Source organism: Diaporthe citri, assembly GCF_014595645.1.
Source record: "Diaporthe citri strain NFHF-8-4 chromosome Unknown scaffold_4, whole genome shotgun sequence".
Taxonomy (NCBI): Eukaryota; Fungi; Ascomycota; class Sordariomycetes; order Diaporthales; family Diaporthaceae; genus Diaporthe; species Diaporthe citri.
The window spans coordinates 3,197,314-3,216,806 of NW_025064849.1; the positions used below are offsets into that span (position 1 = coordinate 3,197,314).

Below are 19,493 nucleotides of genomic sequence, written 5' to 3' on the forward strand. Positions count from 1 at the left end.
CAGCAGTCTGGACGACCTCCCGCTGTTCCCGATATTGCACATGATACCGGCTAAATATGGGGAGAGTAACATATTCTGTGGTCAATCCAGGTATATATCAGCGCAATTGAGCATTTCAGCCAGACAAGTTTCGGGAGAATGCTCCAATCTAAGAACGCTCCGCTCCCTCGACTTCGCAACCTCGGTCGTCGGTTGCTCCATCGATCGACTTCCCAAATTGGGGAGAGGGGGGATGTGCATAAATGCTGCTCTACACACCAGCTTGATAAGAGCTACCATCTATTCAATACCTTGCCAAGATCGGCACCCAATCACCAGCGTGCCAAGCTCGGCAGATGTTAATTCCAAGCGACAGGGTATCATCGTCGGAGCACACATGACGGGTATCTTCATCCGTCGACATATCAAGCCGGATGCGAGTTTCGATACGCACTCGCGAACAAAACAAGCAAAATTAATGTGATTTCATACCAACGACTCCAGAACACTCGAGATCACTGCCGGCCTAATGGCGACCGAGACTGCAAACCCTCCAGTCGACTTGTCTGTTTCGTGGGAGCGCTCGAGCCTCAACTCGCAAGAGAGAAAGCATGACGTTGCAAGTGTATTGAACTACTGGGACGACCCCGGTGACGGCTCTAAGCCGACGCCTATTGTTATAGGCAAAGGAAGGATAACAAACGAGCGACCTCATCTGCCTCACAGCGTTGTGGTATCAGATGTCAGCGGAGATGAGGAGCACTACACTCTCGACAGCAACGGGTTCCAGTACTGTCGAAGGCCAAGCAAGGAAAAGGAGTTCATCGACGACAAGAAAATCGAAACTGAGTACTATTCCGAGTGTGAGCAGCTTCTGAAAGACGTTACAGGAGCTAGTCGGGTCCACATCTTCAATCACAAGGTCAGACGGGGCCCAACTCATTGGCATCACCTGGGTCTGAAAAATCTTGCGAACCGCGGGCCAGTCACGAAAACGCACGTGGATCAGTCCTACGACGGAGCAGAGTTGCGACTGAGATGGGAGCTTCCTGAGGAAGCAGAAACCTTGGTGCAGAAGAGATACCAGATCATAAATGTCTGGCGCCCTATCAGGACAATTCAAAAGGACCCCATTGCTGTTGCCGATGCACGGACGGTGCCTGATGCAGACCTCGTGGCGGCGGTGATGGTTGAGGACGACTATCATGGAGAACAATGGGTTGTGCGACATAATCCGGCTCACCGCTGGTATTACAAGCACCTTCTGAGACCCGACGAAGTGCTACTCATCAAATGCTTCGACTCGAATGAGACGGTCGCTAGACGAGCTCTGCATTCAGCATTTGAGGATCCGGTGTATCGGGACAACGAATCTCGTCAGAGTATTGAAGTCCGGTGTTTGGTACTTTATGATACTTAGGCCCTTCTGATGGATCAAGAAAAATAACATAGAACTGGTGGTTTATATGACCTAGCAACAAAGGACTGATCCTGAATTCACGCGACATTCGAACTGAATACAAAGAAGATTGTGATTAAAACAATCATGACATTGCTGAAAGATACAAGCTTGCTGATATACTGCGTAGTCCAGAGTTTGTATTCGCATCCAACGCCTAAGAAGAGTTCATTCAAATGGTTTCCCCTTCTATTAAACCAAAGTTCTGTTTAGTCACTGCACGTAGACGAGTCACAGTCTGGGCAGATAGGGATATTGATCTCCTGCCCAACCTCCAGCGTGGACGGGTCCACACACGGATTCGCTGCCCGGATTGCGTCGACTGTGACATTGTACTCCTGCCCAACTATGAAGAATGTGTCGCCAGCCTGGATCTCATAAGTCGGGTCCGCTCCTTCTTCCTCCGGCACACATGGTCTTGACCCAGGTGGTGTGATGCAACTGTCATTGTCGGGCTCACAGAGGTCGGTCGGGACGGTCAGGACCTGGCCTACCTCAATGAAGTTCGGATTGTCGACACCACTAGCGGCTGCGATGTCACACACGCCACTGTCGAATGTCGCTGCAATCTTTTCAAGAGAATCGCCAGCCACTACGGTGTAGTTTGTGATGGGGCCATCGGTGCAATTTGTGCTCTGTCTTATAGATAAGGCACGCGGGAGGTTGTCCTGCGAGATGCTCAGAGCACCAAGGTTGATCACGTTCCATGAGCAGGAGGGTGTGACTCCGATGGAGGAGTCGTTGAAGTGGAAGAAAACATTGCGAGCCTCGCAGCTTGATCGCTTATAGACAAGGTGTGAATCTGGTGTGGTGTCCACGTTGGAGGCCGCCACTATGCCCATCAGACTGGCCAAGAGTACTTTAGAGCTTGGTGATTGCATCCTTCCGGTGCGAGAGGGAATTTGGGGTTGTGGTGAATGATAGACTTGAGTTAGAGGGACAAACGAAGGGACCGTTGGTTGAAGATATCGAATTTTCATCATCATTCTGGCTAGTATGGAAGACGTCGCTCTTTGTATTCAAATAGCACGACTCGTGGCGCCGTATCGAAGCGTCATTCAACGCCATCTGCTTCTCTCATGGGCAACCACACCTCGTGTTCCAAGGCCCTTGTGAATTTAGTCGTGAACTCTACTAGCAGGTTTTCAGATAATCCCAGTGGCCGCTCTGAATACATTGAATGAGATGGGCTTCGCCAAATTTTTGCTTGGGTGGTGTCTGTAGGTTTTCCGGGCGAACCTTGTTCTCCACGCATAACGGCGGGTTTGGAGACCCGAGAATTCCGGTACGCACTCATCTGACCATTCTGGTAAAAGTAGCTTTCCGAACCGGGAGGAACAGTTCTGTATTGAACACAAAGGAAATTAACGCCCTCCTCAGTAGCTCTTGGTAGCAATATCAAAGCCAACACTGGGGCGGAGTGCTCAGTTGACCAGACACTCGCACTTCTTGGAAAGGCGCGGCGTTTAAAATTACGGACCAAGCTGACTTTGCCATGTCATGGCACCGAACTGATTGCCCGGTAGTTGCCGTGTGTGACCACTGAGCAGACAAGTTTTGGGCTGTGCTGTTAGTTGACGTGTGAAAACATCCTCAACGTTCTGGCGATAGTCCGTAGGCCATTGAACATTGTTTAGGCCACCGATAATCCAGTACGTTGGCATGTCCTGCTCAGCTGTGAAAAGAATCGATTGGTACTGATGGTCCATATGCCTCTGGGATTTGTTTTGTTAAAGTGGATGACCTCGTCGTTGAGGCCATCCAAATTCTAATTGAGTACTGGCATGCTTTGTGCTGCTCAAGTGTCTGATGAGACACCGATCACAATGCGTATCGACATTCAAGTAACGGGGGGTCTCATTAGGCGTTTTAATATAAGGAGAACTCATTTGAAAATTGAATATGTATTTAACTACCAAACGATGTACAAGGACCAATGTCATTGGGCTGCAACCCACGTCTGTGGCGGTCTGTGTTCATAGCCTTCACAACTCTCCTCGACCTCCAAGTACCGCAAAATGCTTTTCAGATATCGTGATCTGATTACTATTCAATCTGAAAGCCTCCATAGAGTCACATTGAATCGTAAAGTATCCAGTCTAGGTGCAATGCATCGAAATGGTTCATTTACCGCCCGAAGGACGAGTGAGGCGGACGCTAGACTTAGGCACATACTGCTGAGAATTGATGACCACCGCGGACTATTATTATATTCAAACTCGATGTCAAGTGCATGCAGCGATAGCAGTGGCAAGCAAGTTGGTCTCACAGTTGGAGGAATTAAAGAAGTCTTTATGTTCCGGATCCTGCTGGCCGCATACCTCTTTGATGATGAGCCTGCCTATGCTCCGTGCTGCAAAATTCAAGGGCACATAAATTGACGGTCTCACAAACATATCGTGCCAGAGCTCTAGACCTAAAATGACACTGCCGGTATGCAAACTCTTTGCCGTCTCATCAGTAGAATACTTGGGAATAAATAGCAGATCCTTGTAATTCTAGAGGATTGCCGGGATTGGGCCGGCCTGGATGTTGGTGCATCTCAACCACCAACACTGTACATTGAACCAATGACAGCTCCACCTATTCATAGATGTAGTGACTTGACCATTACTATGACCTCCTTAGCGGCTAAAGTGGGTGTCGGAAGTGAAAACAAGAAGACCGTCATTGCACCTGAGCGGTTACTGGGACCCCATGGTGAGCAACTCGACGACCACGCCTGACTGTCTAGGAGTTGTGATTCACCAATCGTAAAACGACATGGAGTCTTCGTTGCCGTTCTCCTTGAATCTTCAGGACAAATACATTTAGGAATTTCGGCTCAAAGGGCCGCTGTTTCTTTCTTCTTGAAATGCGCCACGGGGCAAAGCGCTCGAGCCTTGGCCGAGGGCGAGTACCACTCCGCGACAAACGTCAACAGGGTGGTGCCGGGCTGTGGCCCCAAAGCCATCGTATGGGGCAAATATGACGACCAGGGGACGACAACCTACTTCTTCCTGGGCGTGTTCCACGACATGGACTTTTCATCGCCCCCCAAGCCAGACGAGATCATGACTGTCGTAGCAGAGCTCCACAAGCGAGGAACCTCGCCCAACGGAATGTTTGGGTATCCCGTACCGGTTGTTTGCGGTCGCATGGAAAGAACCGTGACTTCGACAGGCAGCTGGGCCGAGTCGTTCACACTCCAGCTCAAGGACGTCATCAAGTATGACAACGATGCGAACGGTCCTTGGCCAGAGTACGATGTCGTTTGCAAGCAGCTTATCGACGCGGTGATTCCACGCCTCCTTGGGGCCCTGCAGTCCGAGGGCAGAGACATCAAGCCGACGCTCGTACATGGAGACCTGTGGGAGAGGAATGTGGGAAGGGATACGGAAACAGGAAAGATCCTCGTCTTCGATCCAGGTTGCACAGATGCGCATAATGAGATGGAATTCGGCACCGTCAGTCCCCGCAATCTGATTTAACCATGTCAAAAGAATCAGCCAAGCTAATTTCTTGAAACTCTAGTGGCGGTGCACATGGGCATCCTATTTCAACTCGCCGGCATACATGCGCATGTATCAGCGCTACATCAAGCCATCCGAGCCAGTCGACGAGTGGGACGATCGAAACCGGTTGTACAGCATGCACCCATACCTGAATGATTCAGCGGGTCACCCTGGAAGCCGATCGCGGCAAATGTCAGTTTGATCCCTCCAAGATAGCTGAAATCTTTACTGAGCCTCACGCCTAGAGCATACAATGACATGGTGTACCTGATCGAGAAGTACGCGCCGTTAGAGGGTCTGGAGAAGTATGACCCTGAGAAAGACATCAGTGTTACCGGCGCTTATACGGATTTCACAATAAAGCAGCTAAAATAAAGAAATCAGAGAGTCGCATCTACGAAAATGGAGAGTACACCAGTACATCAACTCACGCCATAGCTGTAGCTACTCAGAGCGCATCACCCAGGCCTAATTCGCTCACACATACCCAACACCCACACGCTCAAGTCGAATTAGGCGTACAAATTGGGCGTGTGGGTGTTGGGTGTATGGGTGTCGGGTGTGGGTGTGGGTGTGGGTGTGGGTGTGGGTGTGGGTGTGGGTGTGGGTGTGGGTGTTAGGTGTAGGTGTAGGTGTTGGGTATGGGTTTTGGGTGTGGGTGCTGGGTGTGTGAACTTTTACGTGGTTCAGAGGTGGCGATGTACCGGTGTACCCTCCGTTTGTGCACAGGTGCGAATCACCATATTCAAAATATATTTGGACCTCTGGACTACAGATAGAGTGTCATTTCGATCATGGTGAAGGAGGCCCGGGTGGGAACACTGACAAAGCTTTCACGATGCGAAGGAAGTAGTCGCCCAGAGAACACATCAAGAGGCCCGAAGGGACTGTTCTATTCACTGATGATTCCATATCCGTGCATGGGCTTAATGCCTAAGCGCCCCCCGGTTCGAGCAACAGCTAATTTTTCTCGCAGTATGTTACCATCATCGCAAAGTCCAGTATACAGCGCGTTTGTGACTTCGAGCCGACCCGTAATCCATGTTCCCGCTTCAAGTCTTCCATCCCATCATGTCTTCCGGCACCGGATAGGTGCAAGCGACGCCCGGGCATCCCTCATGGCGGTGGTCTCCTCTCTTCAGGTCTGACGTTCGACCCGCGATTCATTCCCCAGCAAGGGGACCGACGTAGCCTCTTCTCCCAGCCGCGGACCGTCGAGACACGTCGATTGTGCCAAGCATGGTCGCCAAAGGGCCGGAAGCCACGTCGCGATGTGGTCAGTTTTCCAACCATGTATGATAAAGATAGTTGCTCAATAGAATTGGCAAGAATCATTTCTCTTTCCCGAACTCGACGGGCAGGTTCATGCCCACCCTCTTCGCGGTCAACCGCACTCGCTCCTCCTCGTCCATTCCCATGCCGGGGTTGTACCTCTCCAGCAGTGTGACGTACGTCCTCTGTGCGCGGATGTATGCGAGGTACTGCTCTGCTTGCGCGACGGCCTGTTCTGGGGCTTTTTCGGGGCGGAAGTGCTCGCGGAGACGCTGGTGGAGCGGCGATGGCGTTTTAGAGAGGATCGGTCGGGGCGGTAGCTCGCGCAGGAACGAGCGGTAGAGGGCGCGAAGCCGTGGTGCTGTTGAGGAGGACATGGCCGTAGAGTATCGTGGAGCGAAGTCGCAGTTTAGCAAGACTCAACCAAACTCAAGGAAGAAGTTGATTATGGCGATAGCTTTGCGCCGGATGAATCCGAAGGTGAAGTCCAAGCGGAGAATTGCACTTACAGGGGTCCCAGCTTTGCCCGCCGGAAGCTCTGCGCAGGAGCTGTCATGCCTGCCGGAGGTCACCCACTGTCGTCACAGGCGAATTTTCTTGGGGCCGTTTCCTCAGAGACATTGACCATCAGCAGACACCATCTCAGCCGCCGCGCTTCCCCCTGAGCTGCACACGTGGTGAAGTCGCATCTCACATGCGAACATGCCCCCACGAGGTATAGCCAGTCTGCTGGCCATGCCACCAGCCCTACGGCCGGTGTTCCTGCAGGCAGTCATGGCTGGGCCCCGATTCGAGTCTGCCGTGCCCCTCTGTACCTGCAGCCGGCGACCCTACTCGAAATCGGCCAAACCATCGCGCCCACCACCACCTCCTCCCTCCCCTCCAACCCACAGCCGCGACGATGCCCCTCCACGCGCCCTCTCCTTCCATCCCTCCCCGGCTCCCGTCCAACCGCCCGTCGCCCACCTCGTCTTCGACACACCACCCTTCGACCTCACACGGTCCGCTTCGCTCTTTAGCAGCCCGAAGTTCCTCTACTCGGCGCCGCGCTTCCTGCACCTGCCGATCAACACGCGCATCCCGGAGGTGTGCGTGCTGGGGCGGTCCAACGTGGGCAAGTCGACGCTGATCAACGCGCTGGCCGGGCTGGGCGGCAAGCGGGCAGGCGCGAGCCACGGGTCCAAGAACAACCGCGCCGGCATCGCCGTCACGAGCGCCAAGGCCGGTTGTACCAAGACTATGAACGCCTACGGCTTCGGCCCGCCGCTTTCCACGAAGCCGCTGACCAGGGCGGAGCAGGAGGCGCGCAAGGAGGGCGGGCGCGGGCGCGCAGAGCGCAGGTCCGCCGAGGGGAAGAGGAGGGAGCCCATGCCCCGGCATAGCTTGGTCATGATAGATATGCCTGGGTACGGGCTCAACTCGCGCGCCGACTGGGGTGAGGAGATCCTGAAGTATCTCAACCGTAGGGAGATCCTACACGGCGCCATCCTGCTCATCGATGCGGTTGCCGGTGTCAAGCAGGGCGACCGCATGGTGCTGGAGGTACTGCGGGACGCGGGGCTCAAGACAAGTGTGGTCCTGACAAAGGCGGATAAGCTGGTGAATGACACAGATGCCTTCGTGTGGGAGAACAGCGGGCCGCTGAGGCAGGCTTGCTTGCATATCTGGCAGGAGATGAGGACGGTGGAGAAGGCGGGCAAGATGGACTGGTTCGAGGGCGACGGCTGGAACCCTGAGATCTTCATCACGGGTGCTGGCGACCCGAAGCTCGGTGGTATGGGCATTGATGGTGCGAGGCTGTCGATATGTAGGCTCGCAGGCCACCTCCCCACTCCCGTGAGGAAGTTCGAGGTGGCGGAGCCGGAAATTGTGCCTTTCGACCAGCTGGTGTTCACCAAGTCGCCGTCCTCAATACCGACGCCTGAAAGCCAGGCCGCTGTCGAGATCCAAGAGCCCGAAGAGCAGGTTCAAGCGCCAGTAGGGCGAGGAAGAGTAAGGCCCTGGAGGGCAAGGCAACGCGTCGACCAAATGGGTCTGATGGAGGCAGCTATGGAGCGGCCCAAGGCGAGGAGGCATCTGGGCCAGGCCTCGTTCTAGGATATTGGGACGATCATGCTCTGCTCCCGCTATCTAAACAATAAAATTAAAAATGCATTTAATCTACCCACTGTTCTGCAAACGCCATATTTGACGGATACCAACTTTTCCACCTCATGATTTCATCCTTTTCATACCGTTCCTTCGAATCAGCTCGCTGACCGGTATTCCGCCACCCGAGAAGCGATACCTCGGCCAGAACACCTCGCGCAGATTCTCCCAGAACCCGAGATCGTACAAATTCTCCACCTCTCGCAGACTCGTCGGGCGCTCCCACTCCCCGACGCCGGGGATGTTAGTGCTGTCCGCCCTGGGTGGGTTCCCGCTCTCGGTCCTGATCATGATCTGCTCCGCCTCGGACGGCCACCTAGTCCACGCGGGCTCGATGCGAAGGTCCTTCTCGCGCGTGAGGCTCATGCGCCGCTTGAAGGCGTAGCCCTCGTCTATCTCGAGCTTCCAGTCCGACCACTTCATGGACTCGTTGGTCGTGGTGCCGGCGTAAACCATGTAGAAGTTGTACACGAAAAGTCCCCACACGAGCGGGGACGTGAGTGCCGTCAACATAGTCACGCTGCCCATGCCAACATTATCCTGCAGCCCCCAGGTCCAGACGACAAAGTACGAGCTCCACGTATAGCCCTTAGCAGAAGGCGGCCAGATGGAGAAGTCCGGGTGACGCGTTTTCATCTTGGCGCTAAGCAGGGACAGGCCGACGTATGAGCCGTAAGCGGTCAACACGGCCGTGCTGAAGAGCAGGAGGATGAACCAGTGCAAGTTGCCCTCGCCGACGCAGCCGTTGATGAAGATGCAGTGGTGGTCCGCCTTCGCGATGCAGTGCTTGCAGATGGCGCAGTGCTTCGACCTCGCGGGTTTGAGGAGCTGGCATGTGCGGCAGTGCGAGCCTGGGTGGAACAGCGCGAAGTCGTAAGGGTAGTGAGCCATCTGCTTCACGTGGTTCTCCGGTGTGATGTAGCCCGGGTCTGATGCTGTAGCGAGGTACAGGAATATATATGGGCAGGCGATGGCTGGGACGGCGAGGGCCTTCTGGAGGGAGCCCAGCTGTGGCCACACGGTGGGCAGGTACATGTATTCGCCACCGACGAGCAGTGATAGAAAGAATATCAGCACGGTCGGATGTCTGTCGTACATCATGTAGTTGCCAAACCGGCGCATGGAAGACGACAGACGGCCGGAGGTGATCTTCCGGTCCAGGGTCAGGAGGGAGTTTGGCAGTGTGATCCACAGAAACCGGTGAAGCCATGCTATGGGGGTGCGTCTGGCAGCAGCAGGTCAGCTACGGTAGCCTAGAATGTCTCACAGCTGTGAGGTATGTGCTATATCTATCCCTACCTGAGGGCTGGGAGACGGCCAAAGAAGGCTACGAATGTCATGAACGAGATAAAGAGCACCAGAAGTGCGATGGTGGTAAAGGTCCCCATAGTGTCGGCTACGTCGGATCCAAAAGAGATGGCACCAGGACCATTGTGTGAGTATGACCGTAAGTGTGAAGACTGCTATCAGCTAAATTTATCCCAGGCACGCCGCCAGGGGAGTAGACGGTGATGACTATGAGCGCTGTCACATGAGGCGGACGACGTTAACAGCTGAAGCAAGCAGCAGGGGAGAGAGGAGTGAAGCGGAGCTGTCAGGCTGGGGGTGCCGGTCTGAATCACACTCTCAGCTGTCGAAAGCACCCATCCGGTCTCAACGCCCGGTGAGTGGGAGGTGTGCAGAGGGTGGCCCCGTTGAAGGGGAGAATCGAATCCTCAGCCAGAAAACAGCATGTGCTGTTCTGGTAGCCTGTCTTCCCGTATGTCTTTAGTCGCACTTTGGCATCAGCTCGCCCCGATACATGCATCTCCTCGGGTAAAAGCGGGGCACGGGCCTCGCGTGAGAGCGCGACACACAGCAGCCTTGTCACGCGTCGCCATCACGCAGGAACCGAGATCGAGGTGTGACTATCTCTGGTGTGCGAAACCCGCGCGAAATCTCGATGACTATGCCACGGTTCATATTTATTGAGCGATGTTGCACGCCATGAAGTGATAGAATGGGAGCGGAAAGTCTTGGTTTTTGAGGGATCCCTCTTTGAACGTGGCAAAACGCACCTTCCCATCGGTACCGGTTCCCAAGTCAACCTTTTCATGTCACAAAGAGAAAGCACCGTCTCATGCACGCCTTTTCCCCGCCGCCTGCTTTCACAATTAAGTTTCACCAACAGCCTACGACTGCTACATTTGTGCTCTCTCCCCCAACATCTCAACATCATCCTGAGGCTTCCCTCTCTTGACACTGAAGACAACATTTCAAACGATATCCGACGTGAAGCAGAATTTCTCCATCACTACCCAGGGTTAGGGTCCCGTCCTGCCCGACAACGAGGACGGCAACAACCACGATGCCCACCGTGTACGACGGCACGAGAGGCAGCAGTCATGGCGACCTGTTCATGGGGATGAAGCTCTTCATCTCTCTTCGTGTGCCTCAACGGGAGAGATGGGTCAACCTTGTCCAGGTAAGATTGAGACGTTTCATCCTGCAGTGGGTGGTGGCCGTTTAACTGACAACCGCAGGGCAACGGAGGCGAGGTGGTCAAGCTGGAGAAGCAGGCCGACATGCTCATTGCCGACCATATCAAGAGGAAAGGTGTTGCTCCACCTTCCGACTCATACTCGTGGCAATGGATCGAATACTCGGTTAAGAATGGCTTCCTGCAGCCCAAGGACGACTACCGAATCGAAGGTGTCCCAGCAGCCGGGGCTTCCGCGCCCGCGAAGGGCAAACAACGTGTTAAGTTCACCAAAGAAGACGACGAAATCTTGGCGAAGTTCGTCTTGAACCACGAGAGACAGGGTAATGCTACCAGGGGCAACGTCATCTTTGAGGATCTCTATAAACAGGTGAGCGCCGCCCACGAAATGTTCAGTCGCTCAGACATTGACGCTTACTGATACCTTCTCAGTATGATCATCACTCAGCGCAGTCCTGGAGGGATCGCTGGGTCAAATACGTCTCCAATCGACCACGTCCAAATCTGCCTCAAGAGGATCCGCAGCTGGATGCCGGAGTGCGAGGCTCACCTGGACATCACCCTAGCTCGGTTGGTGGTCCGCCACAGTCGCAAGCCGGTCCATCAAATGTGCATTCTACACCTACCGGGTCTCCAGCTCCGACGCCCAAAAAGCAGGCGACAGCCCAAGGCAGAAACAAGTTCACCCACGAAGATGACGAAATATTGCTAAGAATGATCCGGGAGAGACGCGAGACTGCCGCGGCTCAAGGCATACGTGAAGATCTCGACGGAAACAAGATATTTCAAGATTTGGAAGCAAAGGCAAGTCTTTGTCCCTGCATCACATGTGTCTATGTCTGCACATATTTGATATCCGACTAACTCGACATTTAGTATCCAAATCGTCATCCATGGAAATCTTGGCGTAACCGGTGGATAAGGCACTTGAATGTTGGCGCCTCGGCCGAGCAAGACGACTTAGGGGTGCAGAACGAAGAAGGAAGAACAGAAGAACCAGCGGAGCGGTCCAAGCAGCAACCAGGGCCATCTCGAGATGTCCCAGCACCTCAGACCCAAGCTAAGAGCACGATGGCTTTGTCATCAGCAGGAGTCTTGTCACCAGCACAGTCCACACCGCAACTACTACGACCGAGGTCCGATGATGAGAGGCTTAAGAGACAGGAACAGAGGAGGAGAAGAGCCCGGGCCGCGCAATTGCTCCAACGAACATGGAGAGGACATGTCGTCAGAAGAGATCGTGCACAGCTTGAGTCCTCTATTGTGCCTCTACAGGCTCTCATGAGGGGTTATCTACTACGAATGAGGAAAGCCGAGGGACTACTTGATTCTCTGGAGGCAAATTCCGAGCCACTTGAGGCCGGTCAGGACGAATACGCCGAACAGTACGAGGACGCCCAGGAGGAATTGAACCCAGAAGTGGACGGGAATGATTCGAGCTTCAGAGATCAGTTTTACGAAGATCTCCAAGATTACCTTGAAGTGAGTGGCGCCGAGATTGAGCGTCACCCTGTCGTCGATGGGCGCGAGGTTGAGCTGTGGGACCTGTTTTCGGTTGCAACACAACAGGACTGTGCGGTCGAGGACCGTGACTGGAAGAAGGTGGCACAGCGGCTTGGCTTCGACTGGACGAGCTCTACAGGATGCGTCAAGGACTTGAAAGAGTGCTACGATCGCAATCTTGCAGAGTTCGAAGAAGCCATCGGCTCCTCCGATGATCAAGATGACACGGCGAGGGGCGAAGAAGAACAAGCGACCTACGACAACGAAGAACAGGGGCTGCCCCAAACATCGGATGCTATGACCGCGCCTAAGGAGCCTTCCCCAGCCCGCTTATCGCCCCCATACCGATCTTCCTCACCGGTCGCAGGCGTGAAACGATCCTTTCAGCAGTCAACTGATCCGCAATCGGAACTTGGTTATCCTTCGGACGGGTCCGGTAAACGGCGACGGCGTGATCGGGGGAAGGCAATTCCGCAAACACCGGACCACAAGCTCGGATTGGAAGCAGGAACCAGCAGTCGCGCCGCGGCGCAAGGCTTTTCCTCGCCTTTGAGGTCTCGAGGAGCTGCTACAGGACGCGACGGCGTGTACTCGGTGGACGATGTAGACGACTTTTTGAACAATGGTATGCATGACATCCAAGAGATCGATGACCTCCCTGATATTCCGCCTCCAAGGAAAAAGAGATTTGTCGAGCCTGAGACTCAGGATTTCGGAGCTGTTGTGGACGGTGACGATGTTCGCCTGTCCACCGAAGAAACCAACACTGGCTACATGACAGACGAAGATGATATTAGCCCCTCACAGCAACTTCAGTCTGAATTTCATGCCTTTTCAAGCCCTGCACATCCTGTCCCAATCAGAGGCAACGGCACTGCGTCTGCAAGTCGACCGCCTTTCGTGGAGACTAGGCCTAGGCCACCGGGAAGGCCGGCCAAGGACACACACACTTCTGCCTCCGGGACCGCAACTACCAATGGGTCTGCCAAAGGCGGCACAGCACACAACCGGGCCTCGACCTTGAAGGCTACGAAGCGGTCACTGCCACAGCAATATCAGGCACAGCCAGCTGTTTCCGCTGCTGCACGCCCTCCTGCTTCAGCACCCATACGAAACGGCGTAGCCGCACCGCCTCTGCAGTCGAGGCCGCCGATTGTAGCTCGACCCACAGCTGTAGCTCCCGTCCACAGCCCTGATGTTGTCATGCAAAGGTCCAGGCAAAGAATGTCTGCAACACCCACACGGCCTGTGCAGTCGTCAGCGCAACCGCGTAACTTGTCAAGAATACCTCCCACCTCTTCAGTGCCAGCCCCAGACCCAGCACGCAACGAAGACAAATCCCTTAGTCCCGATTTCGGCGAGGAGTATGTCGATGCCCAATTTGAGCATTTTTTGGCCTTTGGATATGACACGCGTCACATCGGACAGGCTATGGAAGTGGCCTCTCTCCAGCGTGGCCCCATGACTGTTGCGCTTCAATCACTCGCGGCCGGGAAAGGACTTCCTCAGAACGCGGCAGGGGTGTGGACAGATGAGGACGACGATAAGTTGAGGAAGGTCAGGGCTTACGATCGAAGGCAGAAATCAGGAGCTCCATCCTCGGGTTCTGGTGAAAATAGCGGCGAGAAGGCGCAGGTGGAACGATACAGAAGCTTCTTGCTGACGAAGCATCAGTCGTGGTTTGCTTACAGGTTGGCATTCATGAACTTGATGGATAAGGAGACGGCTGCATAATTTAGGCGCAACGTGGCTTGGAACGGACTCGTGGGCGCACGGCAGCATGTTGTACTTTGTGATGACGCGGGTCTTTCACAACATTGATTTTGCTTTTACGATACCTGGCGGATACCCATGAGCTTCTCATTGTTTTAGGGGATGCCTTCGAGCTTTACTTTAGTACTCAATCAAGTTAATAGCTGGAGCAGATCAGCCTTTACTACGCCTAGGTAGAGCGGTGTGCCTCATGGCAAGCTGTCTTCATGCTCGCACTCTTCTGACCACTGACTACACACTCTCGAATTGGTATTATGGTCACACAAGAGAATTTACTCCTTTTGATGTAACAACATTGCCATCGAAACAGGTGGCCTTAAGGAGGCGACTTGGGTGCTACTCTCGCGGCGGCAGTGGGTTTTAAAGTCATGTTTGGGCACAGATTCGAGAGAAGGGGAGAACTGTGCTTGATGTGCCGGGTCTTCTTGCAGGAGACCTGGAGGCTTATGGTCGTATCCCTAATCATACAGGAAAGGCGTGCATTAATTAACCTGGGTCATCACAGTTGTTTGTCCGGGTACTCCCATACAAATGCTACGGTACACCATAGCGACTGAGATATCATTTGTTCTATTCCCACCACGTCCGACACCTTATATAGAAGAAGAGACCTGCAAGTAGCAGGCAAGGTCTAAATATGTACCCAAGAAGTGAAATGCGTCCGTCCGTGCCTCATAACGTTAAAGCGTAAGGGGGTATCGTGTCAACTCAAAACCCGCCCACCATCCTCCGTCTACTTCTCAGCTCTCCTCAACTCTCCCCTTCCCCCGGCGCCCGCGTGGGCCTGCCCTCTCTTTGTTTTCACAAGGACCCAACTCCCCTCTCCTCCAGGCTCTCGTCCCACCCGCCCGTCTCGAGCAGCCATCCGCCGACGCGCTCCTTGACGTGCGTGACCCTGTCTCCGAGGGCGCTCTTCCACTGGTCCTGCACGATGCGGACCTTCTCCTGCAGGTCGTGCGTCAGCCTGCGGCCCTCCTCCTTCTTCATGCCCTCGACCTCGTCCCTGCCGCGCCCGTCCTCCTCCATCACCCTCGCCTGCGCGGCGACCACGGCCTCCTTGACCTCGTGCAGCAGGCAGAACAGGTTCGTCTGCGACTCGATAAACTGGTACGTCGACTTCTCCGAGTGAAGCAGCAGGCTGAACAAGTACTGCAGCGGGTGGTCGACGTAGCTCGGGTTCTCGACGACTTCGGCCTGCGGGATCTGGATGCGAAAGTCGGCGAGCGTGCGGCCGTCCCACTCTGCTCCCTCCTCATCCTCGCCTCCCGGCCCAGGCCCGAGCGGAACACGATCCAGCAGCCGGCAGAGCGGCGGCGCAATGTCCCAGAACGCCGAAAGCTGCACCTCGACGCCGCGCACGACGTTCTCCTCGACCACGTCGTGGAACTCCTTCGTGCGCTGGAGCACCTCGCTGGCGAAGGCGAGCGCGCGCTTGCCCGCGTCCTCGGCGAAGAAGGCCGACGCGTGCGCCATCTTCTCCTCGTTGCCCGCCAGCCGGTACGGCGTGATGACCATCTCACGGTACCGGTCGTTGCGGTCCGAGAGCAGGTCGTACACGGCGCGGTGCAGCAGCTCGCGCGCCTCGAAGATCCACTTGAGAAGCGTCAGCTTCTCCAGCAGCTCCGGGTGCTCGTCGCCCTCCTCCTGTGGCATGTTGGGGTTCGGCTCCCTCGTCTCCACGAACAGCCGTGACCGGAGCTCGTCGAAGAGCTGCGTGGCTTTTGTTATGCGCGACGTGAGGAGGTCGTTCAGCGGGACCACCACGGCGGTCTGAAACCGGTCGAAGTCCTTCTTCTCGAGTTCCTTGGAGGTCTGCTTCTCGCTCTCGTCAGAGTCTGCCTCGATGGCTGCGGCCTCGCTGTATGTCATCCGCCCTAGCCCGACTTCCTGCTGAAGGTTGGCGCGGAGGGCTTGTCGGCGCTTGGCTGCTGCTGCCTCGGCTTCGTCACGGAGAGCCCGGCTGTCGCGGTTGAAGCGATCCTTGGTTGCGTCAACTTCGGCAAGATCGCTAATGGTGCGCACAGAGGTTCGGATCTCGGCGAGATCTGGGTGACTATTGTTCACGGCTGGGTGGTGGCGTGGGTAAGGCGGTGGAAGCGTGACCAGTCTTGAGATGTCAGAGTAGTTCGGATTTGGAGTGTTGGGCAGGGAAAGAGACTGCTGTTGCAACGAAGTCCGCGTAGGTTGAGGGGTGAATTGTTGGTAGGTCTCATCCGGCTGTTGCTCGTGCCAGCCCTGCTTCTCCGGTGGATATTCGTTCGAGGCCTCTCGCGCGCTGGACTCTCCGGGGCTGTCTAGCCACTGAAGAGCCTCACGGGCTTCCTTCGGCACGCTCATGTACTTGGATTCCCTCTTTGTTCTCTCCCATCTCGTCGATTCTCCAGAAGATGCAGACTCCCACCAGCGGCTCGGGGGACGGCCGCGAGAATCTCCGTCGTGGTTGTCGCTCACACTCATGCTCAGAATGGGGGACAGTGTCGGTCGGTAGTCGGTGTTCCAATTTGGGTTATTCGGCGGTGGACCAGTGGGCGACATTGGGACGGAACTTGCTGAGGGAGGAGCCGAGCTCGACTCTCCTTGCTTCGAGCTCTCACCCTGGAATGCAGACCCTATCGAGCCGCGGTGCGACCTGCTAGGCAGTGATGATTGCGGAGTCCATTCGCTTCCGTGCGAGGTTGTTGACTCACGCCGATTAACCATGGGACGGAATAGATCTCGCGTCAAATCGAATATTTCCGAGCCCATGGCGCCGATGGCTGCGGAGTATCGTTCTCTCCTGATCCTAGACTCATTGACAATGAAGTCGGCGAAGAGACGGACTCTCTCTGCGTCATCGGCTGCTGCCGCTTCCTCCTGGGCGAAGATCTGAAACCTCTCAACCGTCTCGATTGAAAATTGTTCGGGGTTCTGTTTGATCACCGAGTCCCTGTTGATCGATTTCACAGACTTTGGTGTTGCCAACACATGATCAAGTGTCATTCTCGCTTTGGAAGCTGACGCAGATCGGCTATGAGGGGGCGGCGTGGGCAAGGCTTTTGGAGCCACTGATGACGAACTCGTGGGTGCCTGCTGCAACTCCAGCGGTCGGGGGGAGAATGGTGGAGTCGAGATTTGCTTGCTTGATTGTCCCCTGGCCGAGTCATGGGCTCGCGGCGTTGAGCCACTGCTCTCTTCTTCTTTATCCCCCAGCCCTGCACTGCGTGGCGTGGTTTGAGAAAATCCAGCACTTTTCGGAGTCCCTCGGCCGATGGTCATCTTCCTTGAGAGCCCGCCAGATGGTGGTGGGACAACGATGTCATCCATATTAGCAATGGACCCATCAATCGACAAACGTGAGGACCTCGTACGGCTTTCATTACGCCTTTCTCGCAGAGTCTTGTCGCCTCGAACAGCGTTGTTCCTGTTTAAGGCAGCGTTCGGGCTGCTTGAGGACTCAGCTTCCGGGCTGTTATCAACCCTCCGGACCGGATGTGGGTCAATGGATGAAGATCGTTGTCGTACAGGTTCTTGGGGCCGGGGTTGAGGCTCAGGAGCGGTCCGCTCCTCATCCACCCAGTTGGCAGGTGTAGGTGGCACCGGTCCCAGAGCTGTGACACCGCTCGGGGGCGGCCGCCTCGTTGGCGGTGAAGCGACAGGATCGCTACCACTAGTGAAGTTCCTGCTGGTGCTTTGAGACCGAGCCTGGGCAGGCGGAGGGCCAGGCGGCGGCGGTGGCAAGGGAAGACTCTGGTTCCACCTAGTCTGTGAAGCTGATCTCGACCGAGCTGAGGTTGGCGTGTCGATGGCCCCAGTGGAGGCTGCCCTTCGAGAGCCTGGAGGCAAGCCTTGAGACGAGGCATCGCTACCATTCCGCGATGGAAGTCCATGTGGAATCTGAATACTCAGAGGGTTTGGTCTCGAGGATGTGATAGAGAATGGGTGGCGATGGCCTCCGCCGAGTGACTCAGGGGAAGGTGTTGTTTCTGGATCTCTTCTCCTACCGAAAGATGGCAGGCCGAACCGCCTCTCACGAGACGAGCCTCTAGCATTTGGAGGAGGCGGGAATGATTGGCCTGCGGGCTCGGGTGAGGGACGATGAACCGTGGGGAGAGGTGCCCGAGTCAGAGACATGTTGGCAGCAGGAGCCCCATCAAGATACATGCTGGCCGGTCTCTGGCTTCGCGGGGGAGAGTATGGAGGAGGCGGGAGGGGCGAGCCTGCTCTCTCGCGTTAGCTGGTTGACAGTGGTCGGGGTCAATATCGAGGATCAATCATTACCAGTGGAGTCGGGGGAGCTCAACTGGTGGCCCCTATCCGGCCCCGGGCCCGGCATTGGCGAAGGCAGCCACTCTTGCGGGTTGTACGGCTGGATTGCGCTCAATGGGGTCGAGGCGTTGTGAGAGTTGGAGCTGTACGACATGGCGGAGATTGGGGTGTTGCTTTGATGTGAGTAGGGACCGAGAGACGAGGTCAACAAAGGGTTCAGCCTCGGGCGGAGGGCCCTAGGATCGCGGTTGTCGTTCATGACGACTGATCCGGCAAGGCGCGCCTCGACTGTTGGGTCGCTGGCTATATACGTATGCGCATGGGACAGAGGCGAGTGCGACGTGTCCGCGGCCGGTAGCGAAAGTGGATTCAGCAGCGAGGTTCTGGTCAGGAACAGAAGTGAATCAGTCCCTTTCCCGGTGCGGATTGTCCGGCGCAAGGCGAGCGCGCGATGGCCTCGGGAAGTGGTCCTCGAGAGCCCCACGTCCTTGGCAAGCTGCTGCTTGTGTTGTACCGCCTGATGGCGACTCGGTCCACAACAGACAGTGCTGCGTTGGGATTTGCAGACTGAGCGGATGGAGATAGGAACAGAAACAACAGATCCAGCCCGCGAGTGAGGCGGCGGCGGCTGATTGTGTGAGGGTGTGGTGAAGTCCAAGAGGAGCAGCTGCACTAGATTAAAAACAGGCGATTGCCCAAGCCGGTGGTTGACGATCGACAGTCCAAGGGTGTGCAGGGGGCCTGGTCTGTGGTCTCCTGGGAGCGGTACCGAGGCGCAAGTACTCCGTACTGTTGTATGCCCCCCTCCTTGTGAGTGGCCCCAATATCGGCCTGCATAAGGGTTGCAGATGGCCCTTCGCTTGGCCTCCTGACGAAGGTTGTGCTTCGTCCAGGGCCGGGCAGCAGCCTACGCGTGTGTCAAGTAAACTCTGCAACTCGGAGCCCAAGGACAGGAGTTGAGGTTGAGGCAACCCGGTGAGGGACCACAAGGTAGACAAGGGACGTCCCGAACGAGTTGGGTACCGAAGGTAGCACGACACCGAGCAGACTAATGTACTGTGTAATGTACACCGCGGGAGGCCATGCAGGCTCCGGCTCAGGAGCCGGAAGAGGGGAGGGGAGTGATGCGGCAGGCCGAGGA

The 19,493-nt window shown here is 55.6% G+C and overlaps 8 protein-coding genes across 8 annotated transcripts; 4 read left to right on the plus strand and 4 right to left on the minus strand.

Annotated features, from left to right (window-relative positions):
* Positions 1–508: 508 nt before the first annotated feature.
* INS49_010036 (uncharacterized protein) lies at positions 509–1,399 on the plus strand (the record flags this gene model as incomplete). The annotated part of the gene is made up of 1 exon (XM_043170762.1): positions 509–1,399. The coding sequence occupies one exon, from the start codon at positions 509–511 to the stop codon at positions 1,397–1,399; it is 891 nt and encodes a 296-aa protein (XP_043025327.1).
* Positions 1,400–1,647: 248 nt separating this feature from the next.
* INS49_010037 (uncharacterized protein) lies at positions 1,648–2,319 on the minus strand (the record flags this gene model as incomplete). Its single annotated transcript, XM_043170763.1, has 1 exon — positions 1,648–2,319. The coding sequence occupies one exon, from the start codon at positions 2,317–2,319 to the stop codon at positions 1,648–1,650; it is 672 nt and encodes a 223-aa protein (XP_043025328.1).
* A 1,734-nt stretch (positions 2,320–4,053) lies between these two features.
* On the plus strand, positions 4,054–5,307 carry INS49_010038 (uncharacterized protein; the record flags this gene model as incomplete). Its single annotated transcript, XM_043170764.1, has 4 exons — positions 4,054–4,138; positions 4,253–4,884; positions 4,952–5,124; positions 5,178–5,307. The coding sequence occupies 4 exons, from the start codon at positions 4,054–4,056 to the stop codon at positions 5,305–5,307; spliced, it is 1,020 nt and encodes a 339-aa protein (XP_043025329.1).
* Positions 5,308–6,263: 956 nt separating this feature from the next.
* INS49_010039 (uncharacterized protein) lies at positions 6,264–6,581 on the minus strand (the record flags this gene model as incomplete). The annotated part of the gene is made up of 1 exon (XM_043170765.1): positions 6,264–6,581. The coding sequence occupies one exon, from the start codon at positions 6,579–6,581 to the stop codon at positions 6,264–6,266; it is 318 nt and encodes a 105-aa protein (XP_043025330.1).
* Positions 6,582–6,906: 325 nt separating this feature from the next.
* INS49_010040 (uncharacterized protein) lies at positions 6,907–8,301 on the plus strand (the record flags this gene model as incomplete). The annotated part of the gene is made up of 1 exon (XM_043170766.1): positions 6,907–8,301. One exon carries the CDS (start codon positions 6,907–6,909, stop codon positions 8,299–8,301), a length of 1,395 nt encoding a protein of 464 aa, XP_043025331.1.
* Positions 8,302–8,415: 114 nt separating this feature from the next.
* INS49_010041 (uncharacterized protein) lies at positions 8,416–9,740 on the minus strand (the record flags this gene model as incomplete). Its single annotated transcript, XM_043170767.1, has 2 exons — positions 8,416–9,577; positions 9,652–9,740. 2 exons carry the CDS (start codon positions 9,738–9,740, stop codon positions 8,416–8,418), a joined length of 1,251 nt encoding a protein of 416 aa, XP_043025332.1.
* Positions 9,741–10,699: 959 nt separating this feature from the next.
* On the plus strand, positions 10,700–14,068 carry INS49_010042 (uncharacterized protein; the record flags this gene model as incomplete). Its single annotated transcript, XM_043170768.1, has 5 exons — positions 10,700–10,816; positions 10,875–11,201; positions 11,264–11,401; positions 12,107–13,611; positions 13,681–14,068. The coding sequence occupies 5 exons, from the start codon at positions 10,700–10,702 to the stop codon at positions 14,066–14,068; spliced, it is 2,475 nt and encodes an 824-aa protein (XP_043025333.1).
* An 840-nt stretch (positions 14,069–14,908) lies between these two features.
* On the minus strand, positions 14,909–18,611 carry INS49_010043 (uncharacterized protein; the record flags this gene model as incomplete). The annotated part of the gene is made up of 2 exons (XM_043170769.1): positions 14,909–18,303; positions 18,365–18,611. 2 exons carry the CDS (start codon positions 18,609–18,611, stop codon positions 14,909–14,911), a joined length of 3,642 nt encoding a protein of 1,213 aa, XP_043025334.1.
* Between the last annotated feature and the right edge of the window lie 882 nt (positions 18,612–19,493).